Source organism: Rhinatrema bivittatum, unplaced genomic scaffold (assembly GCF_901001135.1).
Source record: "Rhinatrema bivittatum unplaced genomic scaffold, aRhiBiv1.1, whole genome shotgun sequence".
Taxonomy (NCBI): Eukaryota; Metazoa; Chordata; class Amphibia; order Gymnophiona; family Rhinatrematidae; genus Rhinatrema; species Rhinatrema bivittatum.
In genome coordinates this window covers 72,469-98,166 of record NW_021821172.1, presented here as the reverse complement: position 1 = coordinate 98,166, position 25,698 = coordinate 72,469, and the positions used below count along the sequence as shown (strand labels likewise).

The following is a 25,698-nucleotide window of genomic DNA, read 5'->3' as shown; positions in this document are numbered from 1 at the left end:
TTATTTCAGCCTGCAAACAATTCAGCTTTCTCCAGAACCAACAGGGCTGCTGGACCTCTGCTGTCTACAGAACCTTTTAATACTGAGAGACTCTTCTCTTCCCTGTGACCTTCCTGTGTTTTGCAATATTCGGAAGTGTGTATAGTGCATGTGTGTGTGTGCTACACATCAGCCTTTCACATGCAACAGGAGGATCCTGAAATGATGGCATCAGACACATTCACTCCTGTTTTATTTTGTTTTGCTTTTTCAATTCTATTTAAATTGTCCATGGAGGAAAGAGGGATTAAGTAACTTGTCTGATGCAACATCTCATTTAGGAGCAAATCCCAAGGAAGTGGCCTCATAGATTAAAAAAACTGAGAAGGCCTCAGAGTGCATTACACAGAAGCATAGACTATGACTGCAGATACGGAGCATTACACCGGTCTCCGCTCTGCCCAGTTTAATTCCTGGTGCAATGCTGTAGACTCCGGTTTTCCCTTCACTTCTATGCAACTAGGGATCCTCTGGGCTTATCCAAGGCTTTCTTGAATTCCACTACACAAGAGTGCAATGCAAAACGAGGGGTGTGCATTGTTGTTTTTGTGTCATTTTTGTTTCAGGTCATTATCTGTTTGATTTCATTTTTAAAATGTTTTGGGGGTGTTTATTTCTGGATTCCCTAATTTTAGAGTTAATGCACATTAACTGAAAATGTTACCGATTTATGTTAAAAAGTGTCAACTGGGGGAGCAATTCATTAGCTAGAGCAGTGGCTCTCAACCTTTTTTCTGTCGGGACACACTGAACACATGGCTGTCACAAGGCTAAATGTACACTATGTCCACAGGAACCCCACCTCCACCCCTGACCCTCAGCAATGGCTATAAAGCAGAACTAGAGCATTCCCCATACAAAAAATATATTCTGGTGTTGTCTCAGTAACAGCAACACAAACTCCCTCTACTACCAGGTGCAATAGCCCTAATTATAAAACGACAGCAGTTCATGAGGTATTTTACTAGCCTGCATGCTAACTGAATACCTCATCTTGGTCATACACACAAGATCGACCTTCACCAAGTACAGAAAGACCACAAATTATAAATATGGAGACAAAACTGGAATGAAACCAAAAAGGCCTCTCTGCATGCAGTGTGAAACCTGGAGAAAATGGAAAGAGAAATATAGCACGTAACATAGTACTGGGATCTGCAATACTGCACACAAACTAATCCGCACAAAGTGACACCTGCATTGTGGTATGCACTCACATGGAACAACCCTACCTATAAAAAGGCAACACTACAAATATTAAACCAGGCCCTAAACACCTAATACACCTCCAATTAGAAAAACAGAAAGCCAAGCTGCTATAGATTCCCACACAGAAATATTATATAACTGTATGAATAGATGTTTCAAAACAGCTGATGAACCAAACATCTAACAATTAAAAACAATTAAAAAAATCTTTTTAAAATATTAAAAATTCTCTGAACACCCAATAAAACTATTTCAAAACAGCAGACACACCCACATAATACCCAATAATTAAAATGGCAGGTCATCAAGAAAATGAACTTAAAATCCACCTTTACTTACCCTCTCCAGCAGTTCTCCTACTCCTTTTCCCTTCCAGGCCAATAGCACTCACCAAAAGCAGCAAGGCTGCCGAAGATCTGTCCTCACAGTTCTCCTTCCTTAGAGGCCACAACCAGACAGACAGAGACACACACACACACCTCACCTCCCTGACCAGTCATTCTCACGTAATGCGCGCATCTCTCTCACACATCACACCCACACTGGCCCCCAGCTGAACTGCTCAGTCTTCAACCCTCGCCGGCCTGGTCTCCTGCGGTGCCCAGCGCTCCGATCTTCGGCACCTTGTTGGCCTGGTCTCCAGCAGCGGCAGCACTCCAGTCTTCAGCCCCCACCAGCCTGGTCTCCGCCGGCGGCCAGCAAAGTGATCTTGGCTCTGCTGGCTGCAGGTAGCACACACATACCTGTTGGTGCTTGGCAACACACCGGTTGAGAATCGCTGAGCTAGAAGTATGGCTCTGCATTCCATTGGCTATCTCTTTTAGTTATTTGTTTGTGAAGCTAAGATTGCAAGGTAATGTTTAGGGGGGGGGGGGGGTGGCAGTGCCTGGTAACAAATAGAAACAAACAAGTGATGTAATAGTTGCATCAAGTTCTAGTCAGCAAAAGCAGGTAATGCAAATGCATATTTTGGAATTTTCTAATCCCTTGTATTTTAGGAAAGGAAACACTAGCATTTTGGGATATGCATACTTTGAATTCCCCTGGTGTGTGACTGTGTTTGGGGGGGGGGGTAAATGGTGAGAGGGGAAGTAACTTTGGTGACTGTATGGGGTGACAGGTGGGAGAAGACTGGTTGCGGTGGTGACTGGTGAGACAGAGGCAGCCTGGCATGTGTGTGTGAGGGGTGTTCTGTCACCCATTCAGTCCCCTCCCCCACAACATTCCTCAGGCTGCCTCTCTCTCCCACCTGTCACCCTAGTCACAACTCCCTCTCACCACATACCAGACTGCCTCTCTTTCACCACACAAGTTAGTCCCATTAGTGTGTACTAACACAAAATACCAATTTTTATGAAATTTCATCATTTATTTTTGTTTCATGGCCTTACCAAAGCAGGACGAAATAGACAATTTTGTTGCCGTTTTCTAATTCGTTAAAAACGACTGCCACCTCTATTCAAAACAATAGGGATTGAAATGGGTAAAAAGGATATCGTACACAGCCAGAATGAACTGAACGTAGATTACAATACAATGGAGAAGTTGCTCATTGAAAAATGAATCCATATGATGCATGTTAGCACAGAGTTTATTGAGCCACTGAAGGAATTCAGTCTCTGCAGAAGAATTTCATCTTTATAACAACGTTTCTTGCACCTGTGTATGTGGCCAACCATACTCTGTTTAACAAATACCTGGATATTATCTTAGGAGGTGGTATTTTAGTGGTTAATTTTTAGATGTATTTATTGATTATTATTTTTATTGTAATGATTTTGGTTTTTGTGTTTTTACCTCTTTTAATGTTATATTCATTACTTTGATTTGATGAATGTTGTTTGTTTAAGGAATATGCTTATTATGTGTGTTCCTTTGAACCTGCCTAGTATTTTAGATAGGCAGGATATACATTTTTCTAAATTAATAAATATTGAATCTGCCACATCTTTTTGAAGGGTTAATAAACATGTGGATAAAGGTGAACCGGTTGATGTAGTATATTTGGATTTTCAGAAGGCGTTTGACAAAGTCCCTCATGAGAAGCTTCTAAGAAAACTAAAAAGTCATGGGATAGGGGGCGATGTCTTTCGTGGATTATAACTGGTTAAAAGATAGGAAACAGAGTAGGGATTAAATGATCAATTTTCTCAGTGGAAAAGGGTAAACAGTGGAGTGCCTCAGGGATCTGTACTTGGACCAGTGCTTTTCAATATATTTATAAATGATCTGGAAAGGAATACGACGAGAGGTTATCAAATTTGCCGATGACACAAAGTTATGCAGAGTAGTTAAATCTCAAGTGAATTGTGATAAATTGCAGGAGGACCTTGCGAGACTGGAAGTTTGGGCTTCAAATGGCAGATGAAATTTAATGTGGACAAGTGCAAGGTGATGCATATAGGGAAAAATAACCCTTGCTGTAGTTACACAATGTTAGGATCCATATTAGCAGCTACCACCCAGGAAAGAGATCAAGGCATCATAGTGGATATTACATTGATATCGTCAGCTCAGTGTGCTGTGGCAATCAAAAAAGCAAACAATGTTAGGAATTATTAGGAAGGAAATGAATAAAATGGAAAATGTCATAATGCCTCTGTATCGCTCCTTGGTGAGACCACACCATGAGTACTGTGTACAATTCTGGTTGCCGCATCTCAAAAAAGATATAGTTGTACTAGAGGAAGTACAGAGAAGGGTGACCGAAATAAGGGGCATGGAATGGCTCCCCTATGAGCAAAGGCTAAAGAGGTTATAGTTGTTCAACTTGGAGAAAGGATGGCTGAGGGGGGGATATAATACACGTCTACAAAATCATGAAAGGACTCGAATGGGTAAATGTGAATCATTCTTTTCACTCAGTACACAATTAAGCTGTGGCATTCATTGCCAGAGGATGTGGTTAAGGAAGATAGTGTCGCTGGGTTTAAAAAACATTTGGATAAGCTCCTTGAGGAGAAGTCCATAAACTGTTCTTAGTTGAGTTGACTTAGGGAATAGCCACAGCTTGTTACCAGCATTAGTGGCATGAGATCTATTTAATGATTGGGCACGTGCCAGGTACTTGTGATTTGGATTGGCCACGGTTGGAGACAGGATGCTGGAATTGATGGTCCCTCGGTCTGACCCAGTATGGCATCTTCTTATGTTCTTCTGTAAATATGTGCAGTTAAAATCAGTCATCCCAGGAAAACACGACTATTTGCACGACATGATCTACAAGTCAGCCCACCAGGATCAAATACGGTTAGTACAGTGATTATTTCCAATAATGTTCCCTGCGGAACATGCAAATAGGTGAGGTGAGGTGGGCAGCTGAAAAGTGTAGTAATGTCATTTTAATACTGAGAAGCATGGAAACGTGAGCTGAGTGCATTTTGTTCTGCTGTCTGCAGGTACAGAATGGTTGGAAAGTCTGAAAGAAAATGTTTACATTCTGGTTCCTGGTCCAATGTTGTGCCCATGTGTGATCGTAAGTCAGGACTCAGTTACTTTACTTTACATACGTTTCCTATCATGCCCTTTTTGCAAATGTAAGTTGCATTGTAATACCAGATGTTTCAGTTAGAGATCATCAGTCTCCATTATTTATCATTCAGGGGGGGTGTTAAAGTCTCACTATCTGTTCCTGATCTCTGATGGCTCAGTTAAGCATGGCTGAGAGGGTGGTGCTGTAGATTTTATAGACAGGATTAGATTTTAGGGTTATATCAAGTATGGAGTTAAGGGGATGCTACAATAGGTGGGGGGCAGTGGTTTTAACGTGTGGTAGTCAGGGCTGTTTTGCATTGGTTTTTAATGTTGTAATTTAAATTATGTAGATTGCTTTGAGTTGTTTTAAGAGAGAGCAATCACATGTAAATAAAGTTGATGTCTGAACAGCCACAGACATGTCGGAGCTGAAATTCAAATAATCTCATGAAATAAAAATTCTCCCCTGCCGAATGTCTACGTTTAGGATCCTGTTTTTGCCAGGCTTCTAAATTTAGATGGCTAAAAAGTGGGTGGGGTCAGTTAGGGAGTCAGAATTGATTTCCAGCAGGGGGCGCAATAACTGCTTAAATTCAGATGCCTAAAGTTAAAGTTAAGTCTCTATTTGCAGGCCCTCGTTCTCAGTTTGGGCAGCAAAGCTGAGGGAAAGTTGGTTTGAAAGACTGGATGGCAGGAAGTGCTGAGACAGGCCCGAGTGTCGCCCACGGAGAGACAGGAAGCTCTTGGCTTGTGCTTACCCCAAAGCTAAGATTCTGCTGCCCAGCATTTCCTGCAGTAGATACCGGGCAGGCCCCTTTTGAAAGGGAAGCGCCTCGCCTAGTTTCGCTTTGGAAGTCTGGGCCGAGCTACACCCAGAAAGGACTTGCACTGAATCGGGGGCAAATCATGCATGCAAAAGTACTGGGGGGGGGGGGGGGGGGAGGGGGGATTCTTACCCACATAGAATATGTACCGCATTGCCTCGCCCAGCTTCTCTCCTCCTGCACACCCACAAGAGAGCTCTGACCCTGCCAAATGGCACAGGACTTTGTGCTTTCAGCTTCTGTGCACCAAAAAGGTGAAACGAGAGATACCTTTCCCGTGAAAAAAGCTAAGGCCAGGTTTCCTAGTCCCTTGGCCTAACTTTCTGACCTTCCAGTTCAGGACTTTTAAGTTGTCCCCCACTGTTAGTTTCTCAGCTGTAATTGTCTGTCCTAAATTTTAGGTAATCTGCCTTGAGGCCATGCTTGCTAAAAGGCTGAATGTCTATAAATAAATGAATCTCTCTGTCTCCTTTCCCTTCCTTAGCTGTAATATGTGAAAATCCTGCAGAGATTGCTGACGGGACCCACAGCGGCAAAGGCAAGGATGAATTTACCTATCAGTCAAGTGTAACTTACCGCTGTAACGGGCCCTCGCTTTCGCTCATTGGAGAGCCCTCGATCTTTTGCACGGAGAACGGAACCTGGAGTGCGAATCCTCCCACCTGCAAAGGTAAAAAGCAGGAATGATTCCCCTGAGATGACTTCCGGGAGAGGTCTGCTGGTGACCACACGAAACTTAAGGTTCACCGCTCATCGCGCTTGCTCTAAATAGAAACCAAAAAGTGCGGCCACTTCAGGAACGGAAGTTCGGTTTCCTTAGCCTGGCCCTCCATCCCGGTGACTGAGGAAGGCAGAACGGTTAAGTGATACAGGAACTATGTGCTAGCCCTGGGATTTGGGCTTAGAAAGATGGATGTTTACACAGCTGCCTGTTCTAGAAGGGGTGACGTGGCCCGCAGGGCAGAGGCACAGAGCTCGGGAAGGTCATCCATAGGCTCTCTGCATCCAGGCAGTATATTGGGACCTCTGAGAGCAGCAGGCACCCTCCCCCTGCTCATGCACGGTCTTCTCTGCAGACCATATTCAAAGAGCTAGTGACCAGCAAATCTGTGCAGAGAAAGTTATGCTTGTAGCTGTTCCTGGATATTCAGCAGGACAAATGCCCAAGCCTCCCACTGAATGCAGCCTTGTGTTTTTCCAGCTAGGCCCATGGGTGTAACTTTAGCTGGAGAGCACTCAAGGTGTGCAGCTCCAGAATGTCGCCATTCATCAGCCTCTTTCTGCCTGCAAATTTCGTGTGGTCGACAGAGGGGAAATATTCTTGATGTTTGTGCACAGAACTCCAAAAATGCCCTTCACAAAGGCTTTCGATATTGACCTCTCAGTGCTGGCTTATAAAACAAACTCGCCATTGAAAGTACTGAGGCTTTGGGGAGGATTTTTGAAGGCTCCTTGGCACGGTCGGTGCTGCTCTTATGATGTGCACGTAACCCCTGAGCTGAGGTCCTCCCTGAGGAGTGCAAGGGCGGGCACTGTTCAGTTTCAAGGCCTTAAGATGTCCACACCTCCCGTGCCCTCCATAAGCCATAGGATTCCCTGTCAGGAGCAACCAGTAATAAGTTGCTGGACTCGTGATGTCGTTCCAACAAAACTTTACTGACCATTCCTATTAAGGTGAAGTCAATGACAAAGTACAAGTCCTTCTTTATTGCAGTCCATTCCCAATAAATTTGCAACTGTAAAGGTGACAATAGCTGATCTTTCCTTCCAAGTTCAGGGGCGGTTTATAAGCACCCACCCAAAATGGTGACCCTAATACTTGGACTGAGCTCGATGTCTCAATTCAATGTCCTGTTTTACATATCCTAATTCACGTGTCTTGAGTAGACTTCTTGTGGTTTGTCCAACCTCCTCAATTCCCTTGATGGCATTTGGATGGCAGCTCCCAACTCCTTTCCCAAAACTCTGGATGTTATTTCCAGTGGTTAGCACTGGATGGGTGCCACAGTTCCTCCCGCCCTCTTCAGGTGCATGGTGAGGTGTTCCAGACTCCTTTCAACCTCCTGTAGTAGATGGGGTCTCAACTCCTCTGGCAAGAAAAATAAGACCAGTGTCCAGAAACCCAAACAAAAGAAGGAAGAACTTTCCAAAAATAAGAAATAAGAAGTCTCTTAATTAAAAAGGGAAGGAGAACACCTTTACTATGCTTTCTATACCCAAGGCTTAAGCCACAATGCCCACGGGTCTCCTTTCTCAAAAAAATAAAAGCAAATAGAAGAGGGAGCAGGAACAGCTTCCTCAGCACCCTGAATGTCTCAGTGTCCTTCTCCTCTACCCAACAGAGCTCTGCGCAGGGGACATTCCTGACCTCTTCGGGCACTGCTTGTCTATTCCTTTCTAATAGAGACCCAGCAGGGCTCCTCCCCTAGCGTCTCCTTAACGCACTTTGTTCTTAGAAGAGGGAGCAGGAACAGCTTCCTCAGCACCCTGAATGTCTCGGTGTCCTTCTCCTCTGCCCAACAGAGCTCTGCGCAAGGGACATTCCTGGCCTCTTCAGGCACTGCTTGTCTTTCCTTTCTAATAGAGACCCAGCAGGGCTCCTCCCCTAGCGTCTCCTTAACTCACTTTCAGGTCGATCCTGTAAGGCCGCGGTAGAAACAGTGCGGCAGTGTCAGGCGCACCCTTCCTCCCCGCACGCACAGTTCTCTTCACTAACTCCCCGATACTCTCCTCTAATCGCATGCAAATGCATGCCGCGGCTTTAAAGCGGTAGGGAAGGGTTATGGCCGCGTAACCCATTTTACTGTATAGGCGCTTAATACAGCGCCTATACAGTAACCTGGGTGCGACGGTACCTGTCATTTCAAATGTCATTTGGAATGACAGGAACCAGGAAGTGTAAAAAAACACGAAAAGTCTTTGTTGCTTCGTCGCTGTGTCTCTCCTCCCGGAGCAGGGCGCGAAAGCAGCCTTGCTCCGGGAGGAGGTGAGGCACAGCGGCGAAGACAGACGGGAGAGGAGAAAAAGCAGAGCCGAGCAAAGCGAAAGCGTGCAGCAAGCCGGCGAAATAGACCTGCGAGCAGAGGCAATAGCAGCGGTTCGGTAAGCCTGGCACCCTCCTTGATGTAGTATGTCCCGGATGCCCCCCCCCTCCCCAGCGCGCCCGCCACTACCCCTTTCATCAGCTGCATCCACTGCGACCCGGCAGTCCCATGAGGCCTACAAAAAAAAAAATCCCCGGCTCCCGCGCCCCCGCACTGGCCCGCCGACTCTACCCCCCCCCCCTCCTCCCGATCGGGCAGGTAGGCGGCGGCGAAAACCAAAGCAATTTTTTTTTTTTCAAAAAGCGACATCACACATTGCATAAAATAATTTCTCCAGCCTTAAAGCGACTTACTTTTGGGATCTGTCAAGTAAGTCGCAAAAGTAACTTACTTTTCTGAAGCCATCACGATCGTAGCTCAAGACGAAGATGGCCGCCTGCACGGGGGAAAGCGTGCAATTGGCCGCTGAAGACGTGACGTCACATCTTCAGCTGCCAATTGCACGCTTTCCCCGTGCAGGCGGCCATCTTTGTCTTCGTCCGGAGGAGCTAAGATCATGTTCCTGATGGCTTCAGAAAAGTAAGTTACTTTTGCGACTTACTTTTGGGATCTTGACAGATCCCAAAAGTAAGTCGCTTTAAGGCTGGAGAAATTATTTTATGCAATGTGTGATGTCGCTTTTTGAAAAAAAAAAAAATTGCTTTGGTTTTCGTCGCCGCCGCCTACCTGCCCGATCGGGAGGAGGGGGGGGGGTAGAGTCGGCGGGCCAGTGCGGGGGCGCGGGAGCCGGGGATTTTTTTTTTTTTGTAGGCCTCACGGGACTGCCGGGTCGCAGTGGATGCAGCTGATGAAAGGGGTAGTGGCGGGTGCGCTGGGGAGGGGGGGGCATCCGGGACGTACTACATCAAGGAGGGTGCCAGGCTTACCGAACCGCTGCTATTGCCTCTGCTCGCAGGTCTATTTCGCCGGCTTGCTGCACGCTTTTGCTTTGCTCGGCTCTGCTTTTTCTCCTCTCCCGTCTGTCTTCGCCGCTGTGCCTCACCTCCTCCGGGTCGCAGTGGTAGCATGGCGCTGTGAGGGGGGCGAAAGGGTATATACCCATGAACGGATTTGAGTGGGAGCGCTCTGTGAAGCGGGACATGCCCGTGAGGGGCATAATGGGTGGATGCAGCTGATGAAAGGGGTAGTGGCGGGCACGCTGGGGAGGGGGGGGGGGCATCCGGGACGTACTAGATCAAGGAAGGTGCCAGGCTTATTGTTTTATTGTGTTTGAGTATCTTAAGCGGTGTCGATGGATTTGTTACACAGTCCTAACTCCTACTAGGGGGAGGCGGTAAACTAACAGGTTAAGGCCACGGCAAAACAGCGCGTTCCTAAGGAGATAATATCAGCGCCCGTTACAGTATCGGAGGGGAATAGCTAATTCCTTCATTATACAGCTTTTTCGTTCATTTACATGCTGGGTGCGGAAAGGGTTAGGTGTTTATTTTAGGAAGCGCTAAGGACGCGTGAAACTGGAGACTGTATGGCTGGATGGCCTTACTCGTCTGTATTGTGCGCTCCCAGCACGTTACAGACGGGCAATCTTTAACTGCACGTTACTGTATCGACCTGTTTGTTCTTACCTCCTAGCTGATGTGAAGACCTTACCGATGAGCTGCTCTTCTTTGTTTTCTTGTTTGCAGACATCAGGTGCCCTTTCCCCGAAATCAAAGATGGACAAGTGACCTCACGCATTCAACCCTACTATAGACTCGGTGAACAGATTACATTTCGGTGTAATTTTGCCTTTATTATAAACGGCAGTAACCAGGTCGCATGTGGCACTGATGACAACTGGCTCCCAAGGCACCCAGAGTGTTTGAAGCGTAAGTGCCTGACTTCCCATTCCCCCTACACAAAGATTTACATCTCCAATCTGATCTCCGTTTCTGTGTTGATTGGATGGGTTACTGTCCAACGTGAGTCCAGGAAACTCTTGTATTGGTCCGATTGTGCAATGACTTCAGGCATTCGTTAAGCTTTTGCACAAACAGTTAAAGGTGTGACTATTTCAAGATGCTTTCCCACACCATTTAGTAGCTCTGTCTGTCTGTTTTATTAATGTGTATGTTTTACTGGACTATAAGAACTTAAATAAATAGGATAATTTCTCTATCAGGTTTAAACTACTTGACCCTGGGTGTCTCTGTCCGCCATCTCCTCTGAGATTAAACTCCCTTTGGTGCTGCTCTTCTCTCCTCCTCCTCTGCCTGCAGAAGCCCTGCCAGCCCTCTTGGCAAGGAGACTGGTACCTTGTTTCCTCTGCCACTGTACCTGGGACTGACTCGGTCCATTATTAATGCCAGTGGAGATGCCCAATGCCACCTCTTGCAGATTTATTAAGATTATGCCATTAAAAACAGCTACTTTTCCGGCACTTTCTCTGGCAGCAGGTAAGGTGTGGCTCATGGTTTTGGAAGGATGATGAGGGACTTGTGTAATTGGTTGTGTTTTAAGTGAATTACATAAAATGCTGGCTATATTATATACGTTATTCACAATCTCCATGCCTGGGAGACTCCCAGAGCAGGAAGCCAGCAGAGGTGAGAAGAGGTCGTCTCTGGGGGTAGATGCACAGTTTTAGTGATTGAAGTAAGGCATCAGTCTTCCATCCTTCTGTGCATGATGCCTTTAGTGTTCAGTGGATTAGATTTCTGGGTAGATGTTGCAAGTGTCAGGGCCTGTCCTTCACATGTGGTCGTTTATTTAAAGGTCAGACATTTTCAAACTGTGAATATCTTCTTCTGAAGCTCAGATCTATGGAGAGACTGAGAAAGAAAAGGTAGGCTAGGCGGAGTGAAGCCGTCGGGCAGCGACGGTCGCAACACCTATGAGAAAAGGCTGAAGAGGTTAGGGCTGTTCAGCTTGGAGAAGAGACGGCTGAGGGGGGATATGATAGAGATGTTTATGCTCATGAGAGATCTTGAATGAGTAGATGCGAATCAGTTATTTACAATTTTGGATAATAGAAGGACTAGGGGGCACTCCATGAAGTTAGCATGGGGCACATTTAAAACTAATCGGAGAAAATTCTTTTTCACTCAATGCACAATTAAACTCTGGAATTTGTTGCCAGGGAATGTGGTTAGTGCAGTTAGTATAGCTGGGTTCAAAAAAGGTTTGGATAAGTTCTTGGAGGAGAAGTCCATTAATGGCTATTAATCAATTTTACTTAGGGAATAGCCACTGCTATTAATTGCATCAGTAGCATGGGATCTTCTTGGTGTTTGGGTAATTGCCAGGTTCTTGTGGCCTGGTTTGGCCTCTGTTGGAAACAGGATGCTGGGCTTGATGGACCCTTGGTCTGACCCAGCATGGCAATTTCTTATTTCTTAGGATGTGGTTAGTACAGTTAGTATAGCTGTGTTTAAAAAAGGATTGGATAAGTTCTTGGAGGAGAAGTCCATTACCTGCTATTAAGTTCACTTAGAGAATAGCCACTGCCATTAGCAATGGTAACATGGAATAGACTTTTTTTGGGTACTTGCCAGGTTCTTATGGCCTGGATTGGCCACTGTTGGAAAGAGGATGCTGGGCTTGATGGACCCTTGGTCTGACCCAGCATGGCAATTTCTTATGTTCTTATGTTCTTATGTTCTTAAGGGGTTTCCTATGGGAGGAGTAAAATGGAGCGTTGCTCTCTTAGACCCAGAGATGGCTTCCTGAGAGCAAATATTCTGAAAATACACCAGCCTAGCAACTATTATAAAAACAAAAAGAAGGTATTTGTCATGCCCTGAAAAAAGATATTGGGGGCATGTGGGAGGAGCAGCCACAGACACCTGCTCACCCACAGACAAGTGCATGCAGGAGGAGCAGCCACAGACACCTGCTCACCCACAGACGAGTGCATGTAGGAGGAGCAGCCACAGACACCTGCTCACCCACAGACGAGTGCATGTAGGAGGAGCAGCCACAGACACCTGCTCACCCACAGACGAGTGCATGTAGGAGGAGCAGCCACAGACACCTGCTCACCCACAGACGAGTGCATGTAGGAGGAGCAGCCACAGACACCTGCTCACCCACAGACGAGTGCATGTAGGAGGAGCAGCCACAGATACCTGCTCACCCACAGACGAGTGCATGAAGGAGGAGCAGCCACAGACACCTGCTCACCCACAGACGAGTGCATGTAGGAGGAGCAGCCACAGACACCTGCTCACCCACAGACGAGTGCATGTAGGAGGAGCAGCCACAGACACCTTCTCACCCACGGACGAGTGCATGTAGGAGGAGCAGCCACAGACACCTGCTCACCCACGGACGAGTGCATGTAGGAGGAGCAGCCACAGACACCTGCTCACCCACGGACGAGTGCATGTAGGAGGAGCAGCCACAGACACCTGCTCACCCACGGACGAGTGCATGTAGGAGGAGCAGCCACAGACACCTGCTCACCCACGGACGAGTGCATGTAGGAGGAGCAGCCACAGACACCTGCTCACCCACGGACGAGTGCATGTAGGAGGAGCAGCCACAGACACCTGCTCACCCACGGACGAGTGCATGTAGGAGGAGCAGCCACAGACACCTGCTCACCCACGGACGAGTGCATGTAGGAGGAGCAGCCACAGACACCTGCTCACCCACGGACGAGTGCATGTAGGAGGAGCAGCCACAGACACCTGCTCACCCACGGACGAGTGCATGTAGGAGGAGCAGCCACAGACACCTGCTCACCCACGGACGAGTGCATGTAGGAGGAGCAGCCACAGACACCTGCTCACCCACAGACGAGTGCATGTAGGAGGAGCAGCCACAGACACCTGCTCACCCACAGACGAGTGCATGAAGGAGGAGCAGCCACAGACACCTGCTCACCCACAGACGAGTGCATGTAGGAGGAGCAGCCACAGACACCTGCTCACCCACAGACGAGTGCATGTAGGAGGAGCAGCCACAGACACCTGCTCACCCACGGACGAGTGCATGTAGGAGGAGCAGCCACAGACACCTGCTCACCCACGGACGAGTGCATGTAGGAGGAGCAGCCACAGACACCTGCTCACCCACGGACGAGTGCATGTAGGAGGAGCAGCCACAGACACCTGCTCACCCACGGACGAGTGCATGTAGGAGGAGCAGCCACAGACACCTGCTCACCCACGGACGAGTGCATGTAGGAGGAGCAGCCACAGACACCTGCTCACCCACAGATGAGTGCAGCTTTATTTATCTCTGAGCCAAATGTGCTCATCCCTGCTGGAGGATCAGAGCGCAGCTGCACCTGCACAGCTCCCGAAACGCTAACGTGCACAAACTCTCCCTCTCCCTCCAAAGAAAGATAATGAGCTGTTCATATTTTCAAAGCCTGACATTGCGGCTCGAGCATGTCGGAGCACTTCCTCTGAGCATTATCAGGCTATCAAGGGAAGGGGCTGTCCTTAAATTATGTCACGCTTCGATGGGGGGGGAGTGAGTTCATGCCAAAAGTGAGATGTCATTTATGGACGGCCCCGAAGGCTTACTAGGCTCAGGCATATTGTAATGAAGGCGATAATATAATCCCATGATGTGGAGCCAAGGGCGTCCTAAATACCCACGGAAAGGGCCTCACTTTTACCAAAAATCTCACAGCATCTGAGATGCATTTTTTAACTCCCCTGAGGTGGACCAACATCTTTCTGTTGGAAATGTTTCCAGAATTTGCATGAAAACAAATTGGTTCTGTTTCCTTTTCAGGGGTCAGCTGTCCTGAGCCAGAGATTAAAAATGGAAACATTACCCAGGGGGTTAAAGAAAGATTTCATTCTGGATTAGAGGTTGGATACAGCGTCTTCAGTTCCGTTTCCTTCGCCTGCCATCCCAGATATGTGCTCGTCGGTGCAAAGACCTCCAAGTGTCAAAAGGATATCCGCTGGTCTCCAAACGTACCAACTTGTAAACTTCGTAAGTACCAAGGCACCGCCTTCCCCTGCACTGTCCCATCAGACGTGTGTATTTTGCAGGAAAGTCTGCACTGAGGGGGAACCTGGCTTCTCCAGAGCAGCTTTCAGGGTCTTCCACTAAATTCAACGTTTTCAGGATGTCAGAAAAGGTGGAGAACGGGATTAGGTCTTCTAAGCAGGCTTCGTGGGGAAGGTGTTTCAGAGCCTGTGGGCGGCCTGGGGGAGGGGACCCCAGGATCTGCAGTACTAAGAGTGGTTAGAGCGGCGGGCTGACAACCAGGGCTCAAATCCCGCTGCCCCACCTTGTGACCTGGGGCAAGCCACTTCACCTTCTGTTGCCTGAGGTACAAAGCTGTCCAGGGATAGGGAAATATCTCCAGGACCTGAATGAAGCTCACCTTGAGCTACCACTGAAAAGGCAGGCGCTGAATCCAAATAAACTAGGGTTGCGACTGTCCAGTTTTGGACCGGTAAGCCAGGTTTTCAGGCATTCTGCACCAGTGTCCAGTCAACGGGCGCTAAATGTCCAGTTTTGAGGGTGGATCCTTCTTTTTCCCACAGCCTCTTAGTTAGAGGAAGAGAGAGGCAGGTCGGAGCCTATGGGAGCTGAGCTGAGCTGTGTCCCTGCCTCCTTTCCCCTCAGCGCCCAGTGCTTCTGCAGATTCCTAGGTGCACCCTTTAGGCAGGATCTAAAACTGATGCAAATGAGCGGGTACCAATCCCCCACCCCACCCCCGGTCCTCAACTGTCCAGTCCTGCTCTATGGAAAAGTTGGCAACCCTAAAATAAACAGGAAGGAAAATGGGCCTAACGTCCTTTCTCTGCTGTCACAGGTTGTTTCAGTACCGGTGAGCAGCAAAGGCCTGGGAGAGTGGAAGGCAAGAGAAGATTTCACTTCAGAGCAGGCAACAGAGAGAGAGAGAGAGAGAGAGGGGACCTTGAATCAGAGACAGGAAGAGTGAAGCAGGGGTTGGAGGTTAAGTTCCTGCCCTTGGTTAGCAGATGTAGGCATCATGGTGTGCCTGGAAGGATCCCGTGACCGCTCAGAGGGAGCGTGGAACTGGCATAGGCCACAGTTGTATAATGTGATAAGGAGACTGATGTCAAGAAGCAATTCTGGTACATTTGGAGGGCTGCTTTCAGCCTCCCTGCGTATCCCATTGAGCCGCTTTCAGCCTCCCTGCGTTCCCCATTGAGCTGCTTTCAGCCTCCCTGCGTATCCCGTTGAGCCGCTTTCAGCCTCCCTGCGTATCCCGTTGAGCCGCTTTCAGCCTCCCTGCGTTCCCCATTGAGCCGCTTTCAGCCTCCCTGCGTATCCCGTTGAGCCGCTTTCAGCCTCCCTGCGTTCCCCGTTGAGCCGCTTTCAGCCTCCCTGCGTTCCCCGTTGAGCCGCTTTCAGCCTCCCTGCGTTCCCCGTTGAGCCGCTTTCAGCCTCCCTGCGTATCCCGTTGAGCCGCTTTCAGCCTCCCTGCGTATCCCGTTGAGCCGCTTTCAGCCTCCCTGCGTATCCCGTTGAGCCGCTTTCAGCCTCCCTGCGTTCCCCATTGAGCCGCTTTCAGCCTCCCTGCGTATCCCGTTGAGCCGCTTTCAGCCTCCCTGCGTTCCCCGTTGAGCCGCTTTCAGCCTCCCTGCGTTCCCCGTTGAGCCGCTTTCAGCCTCCCTGCGTATCCCGTTGAGCCGCTTTCAGCCTCCCTGCGTATCCCGTTGAGCCGCTTTCAGCCTCCCTGCGTTCCCCGTTGAGCCGCTTTCAGCCTCCCTGCGTATCCCGTTGAGCCGCTTTCAGCCTCCCTGCGTTCCCCGTTGAGCCGCTTTCAGCCTCCCTGCGTATCCCGTTGAGCCGCTTTCAGCCTCCCTGCGTATCCCGTTGAGCCGCTTTCAGCCTCCCTGCGTTTCCCGTTGAGCCGCTTTCAGCCTCCCTGCGTATCCCGTTGAGCCGCTTTCAGCCTCCCTGCGTTTCCCGTTGAGCCGCTTTCAGCCTCCCTGCGTATCCCGTTGAGCCGCTTTCAGCCTCCCTGCGTATCCCGTTGAGCCGCTTTCAGCCTCCCTGCGTTCCCCATTGAGCCGCTTTCAGCCTCCCTGCGTATCCCATTGAGCCGCTTTCAGCCTCCCTGCGTATCCCATTGAGCTGCTTTCAGCCTCCCTGCGTTCCCCGTTGAGAATCCCCTGCGCCCAATGGGACCAGGGGGTACTTAAGGCCCACAGTGTTTACAGATACAAATTTCCTGCTGGGAAGAATGGGCAGAGCATTAAAAATAACCTCCCCATGGGTGCAGTACTGGAGCCTGGGACAGCCCTGCCCTCAGCTCCGCCCATTTTCCCTGTTAGAGGGGGGGGGGGGGGGAGAGCATGTGCTTTCCCCACATTGGGAGAGGAGAGGTTTTCAATGGCCTTTCTTCCGTTCATCCCACAGAAACACCTGTTGAAAGCTGCCCCATAAGATTTTATTATGTTTGTGAAAAAAGCCTGAAAAGCAAGCTTGAAGCAAGTCCCTTCCTTCACTCAAGCACAGTTCACCCTCTCCAAACAAATAGAGCAGCCCTTCCTTATTCCTTCTGGCAGGGCAGCGTCCTGTTCCTCAGGAATGGCAGAGCTGACCTGTATTGGCCTTCAGCACCCTATCCCCGACCCTCAGCCAGGGCGCCCGCTCCATGCCTCCCTCCAGAAGCCTCAGTCTGTCACGGTGTCCCCAGCCCCAGCGGATCCGAGGAGCCGAGGGCCCCGGCTGGCTGGTGCATATCACAATGGCGCTGCATGCAGAGCAGTGTAGATAGCACAGAAAAGGGGGCTTCTTCAGTTCTAGCAGGCACAGGCACCCTGAGCCACGTTTCCTAAACTTCAGAAATGAATTTTCACTCCCCTGACATGACCGAACATCTTTCTGTTGGAAACGTTTCCAAGTCCCAGATTTGCATAAAAGCATGTTCAGTTTTTTACATTTCCTTTTCAGGGTCCAGCTGTCCTGAGCCAGAGATTGAAAATGGAATCATTACACATGGAACGAAACAACACTTTCATTTCGAAGTTGGATACAGACTCCATAGCTCTGTTTCATTTGCTTGCAATCCCGGATATGTCCTAATAGGCCAAAATACCTCCGAGTGTCAGCAGGACACTCGCTGGCTTCCAGACACACCAACTTGTAAGCCTAGTAAGTATCAGGGGCTACTGCTTCTCAAAAGCACTGCCCTGGCTCTTGCATCAAATAACAAAAATATATTTAGTCTGCAGGAAAGTCCCTAAAGGGTGCATTAAGGGGAACCTGGGCTTCACAGATTGCAAGCCTTCAACAGAGACTTTGTCAAAATGGCAGATAAGCGCGTATTGAACCTTCCTAAACTAATTGTGACTCCCGAGAAATATTTTGTGCATGTCTTGCACGTGCTGGTTGACGCTAAGCTGTATTTTCATCCTTCGGTTACCTGCACTACAGCGCACAGAATGGGTTTGTTCAGAAAAGGGTTCCTGCTCTTCGAGAAGTGGGGATAGGAATAAGTGATCGTCAGAGGGTGAGCCAAAATGACCCGAGGTGGGTGGCACCTTACAGGCTCTGTCCTGGGAGGCTCCCGCCTCCTGCCACTTCTCTGTGTGTGGTAAAGGTTACGTTTCCTTAGCTCCAGAACATCTGACATTTGCTCCTCACATCTTCACCAGCTCCACCAAACGCTGCCTCTCAAGTTCTCCTCTTCATTTACTTTTCTCCGCTCCTCCCTTCATTGGGACCCAAAGCATGGAGAGAAATGTTAGGTTGTGTTTTGATAGTTTTGCTGTGTTTCTGTCTGCAACCTTATTGTGCTCTGCACATTGTTTAAATTCAATGCCAGATAAGGGGTTAAGGTCTACTAAGCAAGGGTGGGGGGACTTCTGGGTCTAAGGGAAACTGGGCAGAGGGCTGTGTTTCTGAGTCTGGTGAGACGCAAGCGATGGAGGGGAAACCAGGGAAGAAAATACCTAAGAGCAGGAGACCAAGCAGGTGAGAGAGCCCTGAATCAAAGTCCCAAAGCGTGCGGGTGCAGCTCAGAGCCTCGCACCCACTGAAGGGGCTGGGGGATATCGCTCCTTAGCCAAGTCGGCTTTTACCCTCCCATTTGGTTCTCCACCATTCCTAGCAGATGGTTATACAAGTTTCTACTCATCGGCTCTCACCTCCAAGCCTTGCAACAATGCAAGCAGCCACTAAAACCTGTAAAGCTGCCGCCTAGGTCCCCATAGCCTTGCTGTATGGTCCCTGCCAGCACTGACCTGCTACTTTCTGGGCACTTGTAGCCTGCTGGTACCATGACTTGCGGTGTTGCTTGCTTTCATTATCTCACCAGTGTCAGTATCTGGCCACCACCAACCTACCGACACCAGGCCAATTGGTTTTTGGGGCTTCATGCCCTGCTGGTACCAACCTTGCTACCCTATGGCCTACTGTATCACTGGATTTATTCACTCCTTTCCCATCACTGCTCTTGATATCTGACCCATGCATGTCCTACTGTATCACTGGATTTCTTCACTCCTTTCCCATCACTGCTCTTGATATCTGACCTATACATGTCCTACTGTATCACTGGATTTCTTCACTCCTTTCCCATCACTGCTGTTGATATCTGACCCATGCGTGTCCTACTGTATCACTGGATTTATTCACTCCTTTCCCATCACTGCTTTTGATATCTGACCTATACATGTCCTACTGTATCACTGGATTTCTTCACTCCTTTCCCATCACTGCTGTTGATATCTGACCCATGCGTGTCCTACTGTATCACTGGATTTATTCACTCCTTTCCCATCACTGCTTTTGATATCTGACCTATACATGTCCTACTGTATCACTGGATTTCTTCACTCCTTTCCCATCACTGCTGTTGATATCTGACCCATGCGTGTCCTACTGTATCACTGGATTTATTCACTCCTTTCCCATCACTGCTCTTGATATCTGACCTATACATGTCCTACTGTATCACTGGATTTCTTCACTCCTTTCTCATCACTGCTGTTGATATCTGACCCATGCATGTCCTACTGTATCACTGGATTTATTCACTCCTTTCCCATCACTGCTGTTGATATCTGACCTATACATGTCCTACTGTATCACTGGATTTATTCACTCCTTTCCCATCACTGCTGTTGATATCTGACCCATGCATGTCCTACTGTATCACTGGATTTCTTCACTCCTTTCCCATCACTGCTGTTGATATCTGACCTATACATGTCCTACTGTATCACTGGATTTATTCACTCCTTTCCCATCACTGCTGTTGATATCTGACCCATGCATGTCCTACTGTATCACTGGATTTCTTCACTCCTTTCCCACCACTGCTGTTGATATCTGACCTATACATGTCCTACTGTATCACTGGATTTATTCACTCCTTTCCCATCACTGCTGTTGATATCTGACCCATGCATGTCCAAATTCCATTACAATTGCTGACCTCACTATAATGGCGTGCCAAGAGGAAGGGCCTATGCATGGTTGGGGAGACTTCTGCAGGCTGGGCTTTCCTCCTGAAAAGGTCAGCTGGCTGTGGAAACACTGAGTCTCCTGGAGTGAGGGTGGGAATGGAAAAGGGAGAGGGGTGAGTGCAGCTGCAAGCTGGGGAAGGGCTGACAGCAAGCAAAAACCTTTTAGATAATTATGTGGCAGTACTGGAGCAGGGGTACTCACAGTGTGAGCATATGAGCAGCAGCACAATGACAGAATGTGTGTTTCAGAGAGAGAGAGAGAGAGTGTGGGGGAGTCTTTCTCCCTGACACAGAAATCCCCCATTCACACACTTTCTCTCTGACATACCCATACACTGTGAGCAAGTAAAAACATTTTAGATAATTATGTGGCAATACTGGAGCAGGGGTACTCACAGTGTGAGCATATGAGCAGCAGCACAATGACAGAATGTGTGTTTCAGAGAGAGAGAGAGAGTGTGGGGGAGTCTTTCTCCCTGACACAGAAATCCCCCATTCACACACTTTCTCTCTGACATACCCATACACTGTGAGCAAGTAAAAACCTTTTAGATAATTATGTGGCAATACTGGAGCAGGGGTACTCACAGTGTGAGCATATGAGCAGCAGCACAATGACAGAATGTGGGTTTCAGAGAGAGAGAGAGTGTGTGGGGGAGTCTTTCTCCCTGACACAGCCCCCATTCACACACTTTCTCTCTGACATACCCATACACTGTGAGCAAGAGTGTGTGTGTGTGAGCATCTTTGTGCCTGAGAGACTGTGTGTGTGTCTGACACTGCCTGGCATGTGGTTGTCACATTACTTGGCAACTGGTTCAAAAGCTGATTGGCTGGCAAGAGACCGGAAATCCAAGATATAATTATGAGAGATGTAACCAGACTTATGGGCGGAGGGCACACAGCTCCGTTTGCTCACCCCTGGTCTAGGGTGTGCTCTACTACTTAGTTATTTAGGAAAAAGCTGCCATTTATGTTGGAGATTTTTTGGCTCAGTTTTGCCCGACTCCAGGTCACATGCTGTATCTATGAAGGGTCAGTTTACTGTGCTTTTGGGAACTGTTGAAACACCTGCTGCAGGGAAAATGCTCAAGGGACTCTGACACTTAACTTGTGGTCCGGTCTTGAAAAAAATCGCCCGGGCTGATATTTTCCTGCAGTCCACCCTGGGGCCCACAAATTAGAAACAGAAAAAGACAGACAGCAATGGAAAATGAAAACTAAAAAGCCAGACTAGGAGCAGTGCAACACCAGAGAAAGAGAAACAGAAATGCATTTCTGCCTATATTGAGCAAAAAAAAACCAAGACATGAACATTCCCAAAGTTGACAAATTCTCATATCTAAAAACTGAAACTAAAATGTTTCTTTTTCTATCTTTGCTTGGGCATTTTATTTTTTTAATTGAGTTGGTCCTGGTCTGTCTTTTCAGTTTTCTCCCCAAGTTCTTTCCCAGGGTCTCCTTTCCATTTTCTCTCTCCTGTCCTGTCTTTTTCCATTTATCTCTCTCTACAATTGACTTTCCTTTCATATTTTCTCTCCATTTCTCTTTTCTTTGTCTCTCCAGGCAATCAAAGCTAAATTTCACTCGATTTCTCTCCCTCTTTAACCTCCAGTCCTCAGTCTCCTTCTCACATATCTACCAGCTTGCCATTTTCCACTTTCACCTCTCTCCCTCCTTCCCCATTTCCACCCGCTGTACTCACCCCACTTCACAACTCTCATCTGCCTTCCTTTGCCTCTCATCCTGCTTCTTCCCTGTCACCCTCTGTGCTTATCCCAAGCTTTACCTCTCACTCCCCCACAGCTAAGGATCCTCTGTGCTTATCCCAGGCTTTACCCCTCACTCCCCCACAGCTAAGGATCCTCTGTGCTTATCCCAGGCTTTACCCCTCACTCCCCCACAGCTAAGGATCCTCTGTACTTATCCCAGGCTTTTCCCCTCACTCCCCCACAGCTAAGGATCCTCTGTACTTATCCCAGGCTTTACCCCTCACTCCCCCACAGCTAAGGATCCTCTGTGCTTATCCCAGGCTTTACCCCTCACTCCCCCACAGCTAAGGATCCTCTGTGCTTAACCCAGGCTTTACCCCTCACTCCCCCACAGCTAAGGATCCTCTGTGCTTATCCCAGGCTTTACCTCTCACTCCCCCACAGCTAAGGATCCTCTGTGCTTATCCCAGGCTTTACCTCTCACTCCCCCACAGCTAAGGATCCTCTGTGCTTATCCCAGGCTTTACCCCTCACTCCTTCACAGCTAAGGATCCTCTGTGCTTATCCCAGGCTTTACCTCTCACTCCCCCACAGCTAAGGATCCTCTGTGCTTATCCCAGGCTTTACCCCTCACTCCTTCACAGCTAAGGATCCTCTGTGCTTATCCCAGGCTTTACCTCTCACTCCCCCACAGCTAAGGATCCTCTGTGCTTATCCCAGGCTTTACCCCTCACTCCTTCACAGCTAAGGATCCTCTGTGCTTATCCCAGGCTTTACCCCTCACTCCCTCCCACAGCTAAGGATCCTCTGTGCTTATCCCAGGCTTTACCCCTCACTCCTTCACAGCTAAGTATCCTCTGTGCTTATCCCAGGCTTTACCCCTCACTCCCTCCCACAGCTAAGGATCCTCTGTGCTTATCCCAGGCTTTACCTCTCACTCCCCCACAGCTCAGGATCCTCTGTGCTTATCCCAGGCTTTACCTCTCACTCCCCCACAGCTAAGGATCCTCTGTGCTTATCCCAGGCTTTACCTCTCACTCCCCCACAGCTAAGGATCCTCTGTGCTTATCCCAGGCTTTACCCCTCACTCCTTCACAGCTAAGTATCCTCTGTGCTTATCCCAGGTTTTACCTCTCACTCCCCCACAGCTCAGGATCCTCTGTGCTTATCCCAGGCTTTACCTCTCACTCCCCCACAGCTAAGGATCCTCTGTGCTTATTCCAGGCTTTACCCCTCACTCCCTCCCACAGCTAAGGATCCTCTGTGCTTATCCCAGGTTTTACCCCTCACTCCCTCCCACAGCTAAGGATCCTCTGTGCTTATCCCAGGCTTTACCCCTCACTCCCCCACAGCTCAGGATCCTCTGTGCTTATCCCAGGCTTTACCTCTCACTCCCCCACAGCTAAGTATCCTCTGTGCTTATTCCAGGCTTTACCCCTCACTCCCTCCCACAGCTAAGGATCCTCTGTGCTTATCCCAGGTTTTACCCCTCACTCCCTCCCACAGCTAAGGATCCTCTGTGCTTATCCCAGGCTTTACCCCTCACTCCCCCACAGCTCAGGATCCTCTGTGCTTATCCCAGGCTTTACCCCTCACTCCCCCACAGCTCAGGATCCTCTGTGCTTCTCCCAGGCTTTACCGATCACCAGGCCTTAATTTGTGGGGGAATGATCTGGAACAGAGCTTGGTTCTGCTTCAGCTTCTCCCAACCTGCAGCCTACATGGAAGAAGAGGGGACAGGGTGAGCCTGGAGCAGACAAAGCAGAGAACAGCTAAGCCTCCTCCTTAATCCAGTCCTTTTGTATTCTGCAGGAAGGAGGGAAGTGGTGTGATCCTGAAGCAGAGCAAAAAAAAAAGAAACCCCCCACAAAGAAGCTGAATTAGCAGCAGTTCCTATAATTAAGTCTTCAACACTGGCTTTACTTACAAATTTTGAACTTATGTTGGTGCAACCCTTTTTTCTATGGTTGAACAGATCCGGTTTCTGGGTTTTGCAGCACCCGATGAAGCAGAGCAGAACTGCCCCTATAAGTCAGTTTATTTGGTCACAGTTTCTGGTGATTTTAAGCAAGCAAGGAACAGACAGCAGAAAAAGGTCTTAGAGATTTGTCTATGGATTTTCAAACTGCCAGCGTGAGAGCAAATACCATGGGTACTTTCTACTCCAGTAATCTAAGCAAAATGTTACTTTGATTATTGCCAAGGGAAAAAGTAGCTGCAGTAGTTGAACTTACTTTTTATGCAGGGGAAAAAGAAACGAAAAATAAGCTGCATAGTGTTGAAAATGCAACCTCCCTGAGTTACTGTATTTTCCTCCCTGAACCTAAATCTGACCTTGGAAACACGTACGGGAGGGAGGCAGCTTTCCCAGAGCGGATTCCTGTGGGGAAAATGCTTCTCATAACAAAACGATTTCTCAACCTGTTTTCCTTTGCATTTGCAGGGGAAAGTTGTACTGAGCCAGCGTTAGAGTACGGGCAGGTGAGACGGGGGAAATCGGAAGCTTTTAAATCCGGATGGGAGATTGGATATGAAGTGAATGCCAGCGTTACCCTTCAATGCAATCCACCTCATGTCATGGAAGGCAGCGGAGAGATCGTCTGTGGCAGCGACCTGAAGTGGCATCCATCCGTGCCTACCTGCGTGGAAAGTAAGTCCAAGTGGTACCATTGGGCGTTGTGAGGTCAACGCTAATGACCAGCAGCGAGCAGGAGTCTGCATTACTGTCTGCCTGCACCGGGCACGGAGCTGCCTCACTTCCAAGGTCCCACCGTGTGTCTGCGCTGGAGAAAGCTTTTGCCTCTTTCCAATCTTGGCTACATTTTGATCACTTTTTCTTCGGTTTGAGGGCAGTTTTCAAAAGATTTTACCTGTGTGTAACTCAGGGGCTAAAGATTTGCCTTCCTGTATCCAAGCTGTTTAATTGTCTGACTCCTCCCCACCGCGCAACGGTAGTGGAGTGAAGCAGGGGTGCCCTGTGCTGCTCTATTTCTGTTCGACTGATTTGGTCTGCTCCCAAAAAAACTGGCACAAACTTACCAAGATGTTTTCCAGTGCCCAAAGCTGCACTTAAGACTTTGCCGCTCATAGGCATAGCGCCCTGGCAGTGCCCTTTTGAAGATGTGCCGGCACGTGGCCCTAAGGCAAGCAGAAGCAGGCTCCTTTTCGGCCTGGATAGCTGGCGCCTTCAAAATTTGCTGCCCCAGGCAGTAAGCTGTGCCTAAATCCGGGACTGCCAGAGACCCCACCTCTGTCGCCTCGTGTAATATACACAATCGCATGAAATGAAGTAAAGGTGGAGGAGAATGCTGACTGGGCAGGAACTGCAGTGGGGACTGAGGGTAACAAAATAGTATTTCCTAGCATGTAGACAGATGGACTCAGGACCAGTGGGTTTATGCTCCCCTGCCAGCAGACTGAGATGGAGCAAGCTGACCTCGCAGTATATATAACCCTGCAGTGACCCCAGCCTGCCAGTATTCTCCGTCTCCAGCAGATGATGGTCATGCATCTCCCTATGGGGATTGCTTCGAGTTTTTTGGAAGAAGAAATCTAAATTCAGGAAACGAAAACCCTGCTCTCCTGCGGTGATACCTAAAAGTCCCTCCCCCAGTTGACAATTCCTGAGGTGATTTCTGTGGTCCCTCGGAGGTCTGCCTTGGTCTGGTAGCCGGTTTTGCCAGCATGGACTTAGCTGCTTGAGCAGCTGAAAGACAGCGGGTGCAGGAAGCCGAGCGCGGCAGTGATGGCAATTGCCCTCTCCCCCCGCAGCCGGTGTAAGGCTGAGCTCCAGTAAGTTTAAAAAAAAAAAAAAAAGGATATATACAGAGACTGAGCGCGAGGTCTTACTGTATAGGGCTTCCTTCTCCCACTCGGTCTTCGAGCTCAGTGTGCCGTTCTGACATTCATCCCGCTCCGTGGGAGGTTGAGGGACGTGGGCAGCCTGGCGGGTTGAGCAGGCCCCACTCTGAGGCTTTTCGCCGCATGCAGTGTGGTT

General features: G+C 48.7%; 1 protein-coding gene across 1 annotated transcript in view; it reads left to right on the top strand.

Moving 5' to 3' along the window:
• Positions 1-4,651: 4,651 nt before the first annotated feature.
• LOC115082502 (C4b-binding protein alpha chain-like) overlaps positions 4,652-25,698 on the top strand; it is a gene marked incomplete at its 3' end in the record, with an annotated part of 80,987 nt that continues 59,940 nt past the window's right edge. The window contains exons 1-6 of the mRNA XM_029586731.1: positions 4,652-4,723; positions 6,031-6,216; positions 10,276-10,458; positions 14,318-14,524; positions 17,471-17,671; positions 24,145-24,351. Coding sequence (XP_029442591.1) covers positions 4,654-4,723; positions 6,031-6,216; positions 10,276-10,458; positions 14,318-14,524; positions 17,471-17,671; positions 24,145-24,351 — 1,054 coding nt within the window. The remainder of the gene's footprint in view (positions 4,724-6,030; positions 6,217-10,275; positions 10,459-14,317; positions 14,525-17,470; positions 17,672-24,144; positions 24,352-25,698) is intronic.